General features: G+C 41.8%; 1 protein-coding gene across 8 annotated transcripts in view; it reads left to right on the top strand.

Moving 5' to 3' along the window:
• The first annotated feature begins 870 nt into the window (after positions 1–870).
• PGAP1 (post-GPI attachment to proteins inositol deacylase 1) overlaps positions 871–6,000 on the top strand; it is a 69,179-nt gene continuing 64,049 nt past the window's right edge. For 4 of the 8 annotated variants that reach the window (XM_087435542.1, XM_087435539.1, XM_087435536.1 and 1 more), the window contains exons 1-2: positions 873–1,279; positions 5,095–5,193. In XM_087435542.1, the coding sequence (XP_087291668.1) occupies positions 1,133–1,279; positions 5,095–5,193 (246 nt within the window). In that variant the 5' untranslated portion in view covers positions 873–1,132. Of the gene's footprint in view, positions 1,280–5,094; positions 5,194–6,000 lie in introns of all 8 variants that reach the window. The other 4 variants (XM_087435538.1, XM_087435541.1, XM_087435540.1 and 1 more) reach the window with 4 other exon arrangements.

Here is a 6,000-nt window from a genome sequence, read left to right as displayed (position 1 = left end):
CACACACACACACCCCGCATCTGCTCTTGGGTCAGCTTTAAAGATAAGGTGCCTTTCTTCTCTTAACACTCCAGTGTTCTGAACTGCTACACGGGATGTTTCTCAGCTGCTTTTTGACCCCTCCTTTGTGCAAAACCAAACCGAAATTCTTCAAAATGAATTAAGTCACTGGAGAGTCTGAGGGGAAGCTGAGCGAATCGCCTCCTCGCGTTAATGTGGAAGCAATTCCCCAAGAGGTGGAGATTCTGGGGAGCAAGAGGCAAGTGAGCGTCAAACCTATCACCTGTTGGGGGCGTCTGTGTTAAGGGAAATTTTGGGAACATTCTTCAAAGACTAACGCTGCTTTTTGCGATTCAGGCTTTCATCGTATACCAAGAACAGAATCTTGTCGACCAGCTGGTGGTTTTTTACGAGCCGGTGCTGTTAAGCGCTGTTACCTACTGGGCCAACGTCGGCGGTCAAAGGGGGGAAAAAGCCATTTGTTCCCTCCTCCAGCTAACTGGTCCAGAGCGCTGTGAATGTGCTCTCGCCGCTGGGAGGACCGAAATAGCGGAGGCCTGAGGCGTTTCAAAATCGGACAGGAAGGGTTTTTAAACTGCTCAGGGAGAGGTGTTGGCGACGTGACAGCTGACGTCCCCCTCCCTTCGCCCGATCAGTTCACCATCATTAACCGCCTCTCCCGCTCCCGGCTCACTCACCCGACGCCCACCCCGGCCCTTCCCCCTCCGGCCTCCAGGGCTCCCGCGCTCCGCCCACTCCTCTCCAGTCCCCCCCTCCCTCCCCTTTCCCTCCGGCCTGCCTCTCACGGCCCTTCCCTCCCCCTTCCTCCTTTTCCCTCTCCCTGTTCTCCCCTCACGCTCCAGCCCAGCCCATCCCGCTTTCTTCTATCCCTCTCCCCTTGGATTCACACTCCCGCTCCAAACGCCGCCTCCGCTCTCCCGGACTCCAGGCCGGAGGCGCAGCAGGCCGGCTGCGCGCAGGCGCAGAGCGCGGCGGGCGCGCGGGCAGGCGGGGCGTCGGCGCAGGCGCGCGGCTCGGGCTCCGCTCCGGCGCGGGCGGCCAGGCGTCCCTCTGACGGCTCAGTCCCGGTTTCGGGCCCCGCGGCGGCGGCAGCGGCGGCGGCGGCGGCATCATGTTCCTTCACTCAGTCAACCTCTGGAACCTGGCGTTTTATGCCCTCATGGTCTTCATGGCGACGCTGGGGCTGTGGGACGTCTTCTTCGGCTTCGAGGAGAACAAGTGCAGTATGAGCTACATGTTTGAGTACCCGGAGTATCAGGTGAGGTTCCGCCCTCTCCTCACTGGGGCGCTCGAGACGGGCCCTTCCTGCCTCGCGCTCTGTGGGTTTCCCTGGTCTTGGCTCCCCGCGCCGCTCCGACCCCTTCATCCCAGCCTCGCCTCTGTTTGTTCCGCCGCGGAAGGCTCTGCAGACCCCTGCTGCCCTCTCACCTGCCCTTTGTGTCCTCTCGTCGTGGTGGGGTCTTTGATAGATGGCTCCCCAGGCATCCTTCCCGCCCCCCTTGTGGTTGCTCCCCAGTCCCTCCACCCCTTCCCGGCCTCAAATCCCAAGCACAGTCTTTTGACTGGCAGAGCCCAACCCCCTTCCCCCCAGGGCCGCAACCCCAGCCCCTCTCCCTAAACCCAGATCCCGCCTTCCCCGCGTTCCTGCCTAACAGGTGCCCCTGGACCCTGCTTTGCTTCCCACGCGCCTGAATCTTCCTCTCCCGCCCAGTGATAGGCGCGTCAGCTCTCGCTTTTCTAGAAGGGGACCGAGCTTCTGCAGAGTGTGTATTGGCTAGATAGTTCCCAAGGCTGTGTTAGAGACTCCAGGGTTTTACCTCTGTGAAGGGCTACCCTGATGAGTAATTAAATGGAAAACTGTTGGGATGCTCCCGTGTACGGATTTTGCGGGTCCTCCTGTTTTGGAGCTTCTGGGTCCGCGCGTGTGCATGCATGCCTGTATTTATGCATATCGCCCCCTTCCAGTTGCATACAAAATCTATTCCATGGTCTTATTTTTGTTTTCTCACTGTGTTTGCAATTTAAGAGAGAGCTGGCCCCTCTCTCTGTCTCTCCGTTTTCCGTTCCATTTTGAGTATTTTCAGTCACAATTGCTTCATTAGTTCAGCGGAGTAGAATCTAGAATTTCATTCATGACCAGCTGTAAAAAAGAGATGGTGACAAATTACACAACTGTCCAAAGAAATTTTTTCCGAATGATTCTTTTATTTCTAAATGCATCTCCTAATTATGGAACACATTATAATGATAACTCCCTTCTATAAAAAGTGTATGTATTATAATACATATTGGTAAAATGCATTTTTAGTATACTTTTAAAACCATAGCAGATTTTTTCTTTAAGGTGAAAGATGCAGATCGTGATTGCTTCTGTGTACAGATCATTATGGAGGAGCGTGTTATTTGATTATGCTGCTATTATTTAGATCTTAAAACTAATTAAGGTTTAGATTGCTGAGGTGCGTCCTTTCCCATGGGCAAAATTTTAGTTTAGATTTCATTTGTTTTGAGATCCTTACCTTGGTTTTGCGTTAGTGCTTATAAGGGAGTGGAAACGTTTGATATCAGATGCTGTTGAAGGAGAAGATTTTAACATGTTACTGTTGTCTCTTAATTTCTAAGGGAATATGCTGGTTTATGTTTATCAGAGGCTATATATATAGTTAGATACGTGGGCTTTTAGTTTAGATTTTTTGTAAACTGAAAATAGAGCCTATATAATTTCCTTTCATTTTTCTATGGTTTAGTGATTAGGAAACTCCCAACAGATTGAAGTAGGTCACTTTGGTTTTATATTTCATTGAAGAGTTTGGTTAAAATAAATTTATTTTGGAACAATACAGTACTAATTCCCACTTATTTTTAGATTCCCCACAATTATTGAAGCTATTTTAGTATTTGCCGTAGTAGAAATTGTTTAGTGTTGGGAACAAAGCATATGGACCTCACAGATGCATTTTGTGCCTCGTAAAATTGACTGGAAAGAAACAGAAAATTAGTGTAGCTAATGCAAAAGAGCTGTTTGGCTTTTTTGTTGTTCAGTATTCTGTATTCAATTATTTTGATTCAAATTGCCTTTTTGAAGTTTTACACTTCTGTTAATAATTTGTTAGTACAGTAATAATTACAGTGGTGGAGTTTGTGATCCACATTTTTAGATTTTTATTTTTCTGATGTAAAAAGCTGTGTTAATTCACTACAGTATTTATACTCTTAGCCCTTGTATTTTGCACACCAGGTCCTGTTATTTTATCAATATAGTTAAAATCTGACTATAGAAATGAATCATTTTGAAATGTAGTAAGAGATTTCTGGATAACTGAGGTCATTCTATTAAGAACCAATGGTTTTTAATGAATAAAAGTGTTCTAAACATATTTTATATGTTGCTTACTTTTAATTATATGTTATGGTAAGCTCTCTAATTGTCACAGGTTGATATCTAGCGTAAGGGATGTCCTAGTTGTTGGGTTTTCTTCTCTTTCTTGATGTCTTTCTTATTTTTTTACTGCTCATTTGCATATTTTTTAGCTGGCCAGCAGAGGAAATGAAAAGTAGTTGAAACCTGCTGAATTTTATTCTCCTGTTTAAAAAATAAAAGGTGGGACAGGAATTTGAAACTTTTTGTAAAAATGAGGTTTTGATTTTAACAGCATTTGAGTATCTCTATTCATTCTCTACCTCTGGTTTTCCTAGATTCACTTATTCAGACTTAACTGAACATCTCATGAACCTACCTGGCAAATATACATTATCCTTTAGAGCCTCTTGCCTTATTATGACAGCAAGGCAAGCTTTTATTTGGTAGCAAACAGTTTTAGGCAAATTGTAGAATTCAAGAAGAAACATCTGTGTTGTTTTCTACTATGCAGTACTTTGCTTGGCTGTCTTCAGGTATGTGACCTCATGGTTGCTCTCTGCAAAGAAGTGTTAATATTGGAAAATATGAATCGTATATTTTGTTATTAAGTATGATGTTTATTTAGCAGATCATTTATTGAATGACTGCTCTGTTTCAGGTATATTCTAGATACTGGATGTGGATGAGAGGGAATTAGAGATGAATCAGACCTTGTGCCTTTAATTGGTGTCTTTATAATACAATGGGGGAGACAGGAACGTAATGGATAGTTAAAATCTGGTATGCTAAGTGTTATGATTTCGCTGTAAGAGAGTATGTTCAAGGCTCTTCACAGAAGAGAGCGTCCGAGTTTGTCTTGGGTGGTCAAAGACTGTAGAGAAGAGGTAGTGAGTTGGGCCATGGAAGGTATATATTTAACAAAGTGCAGAAACAAGAAAATTACAGGCATAAGGAGTAGCATATGTGAAGGTGAGAAGACACCAGGACACATTGCAAAAGCAATATGTCTGTTACCATTTATGTAAAAAGGAGAAAACAACTTACAAAGGCATTTGCTTGTATGTATGTAAAATATTTCTGGAAGCACACACAAACTGATAATATTGGTTGCCTTCTGGGTAGGGAAGTGGATGGCTAAAGGACCAGGGGTAGGAGAGAGTGTTTAATGTATACCCCATTGAATCTTGAATTTTGAAACATATTAAAAATAAATTTTAAAACATGGAATATGTAAATTATAAGAAAGTAGGCAAGAATAATTAAAGTCAGATTTTGAAAGACCTCTTTCTTAAGCCTTTATCAACTATCTCTGCAGGGAGGAAACGCATAAGGTGTATGTTTTAACAGGTATTTCTTGATAGCACTGTGGACTATGGATTGTAGCAGGGAGATTATGACAGGCAGAGAGACCAGTCTGAAAGACTCAGTTGTCCCTAGGTTTTTTTTTATCAAGCTAGAGTCCTAAGTATTCTTAGGGGTGGGGTGGGCAGAGGGCTGAGAGCTCTTTGTAAGATCTTTAAAATGGTTTGCGTTCATTTTGATCAACGTCCTTTTTTTTTTTTTCATTTTGGTTAATTCCTTTGGCTCAAATTTTTATTTTTCAGTTTTGATTCACAATTAAAAGATATATATCATAAGATAAAGACTTTAGTTTCTTAAATCAGTATTTTTCTAGCACTTGGAAATATGTTAGAATTTTTGTCTTTCAAAAGGACTCTAGGTTAGAGATGGGAAGGACCTGCACAAAGACAGAGTCAAGAGAGGATGGACAGCAGGGGCAAGATTGTGAGGATAATATTTTCAGTGTAAAGGTAATCAATTGATCTTAATTAAAGATCTTTTAGGGGGAGGGGTATTTATTTAAAAATAATCTATTTAAAATAACCCATTTAAAATATATTGGAATTCTGTTGCTATAAATCGTTTCTTTTTAAATCCATTAACCCTCTTCTGTTTTTTCGTCAGCATCCTTTATTGTATGCCTACACCTTTTCTGTCCTCAGTATGGTCAGTACCCTTCCTATCTCTTGCTGCCACTCACTCCCAGCTTAAACTCTGTCTGGAAATGCAGTTTTGCCATTTACCTACAACTCCCACTTTTTTTTTTTTTTGTTCTACCTCTTTTTTTTCCATCTCTATACTTTTTTTCCACATATTGTGTGCATTCATATTTTTTAAATGTATGCCTTTTACTACAAAATTGCTTTCATAATAGTATATTATGAAAGATATCAAATATATTCTTTTGCTTGTTTTTCTGTCTCCAGAGAATTAAATATTTCTTTTTACATATATTTGATAGTTTCTTCTTCTTAGTTAATTTTCAACTAATTCAAAACTTTGTTTAGCTACTGTCCTAGAAAGAATAATGATCTAATATGGATGTACTGTTATATCAAATCGTGTACTAAATTGGGAGGAGTTAAGAAACTGTTTCTTTGTTCTCTCACGTTTATTTATTTATTTATTTATTTATTTGCTTAATTTGTACCTAAAGAAACAAAATATTGCATCATTTTAATTTTTGATTGTATACTCTACATGATCAATATTGGGACTAATTTGAGTTGAAGTACATGTACACACATAAAGAAAATAGTGGGGTTGGTATTTCTGTA

This window comes from Ceratotherium simum, chromosome 9 (assembly GCF_057802395.1).
Source record: "Ceratotherium simum simum isolate JZ-2026a chromosome 9, ASM5780239v1, whole genome shotgun sequence".
NCBI lineage: Eukaryota > Metazoa > Chordata > Mammalia > Perissodactyla > Rhinocerotidae > Ceratotherium > Ceratotherium simum.
The sequence above is the reverse complement of the archived record's forward strand: the minus strand, read 5'-3'. Positions and strand labels throughout refer to the sequence as shown.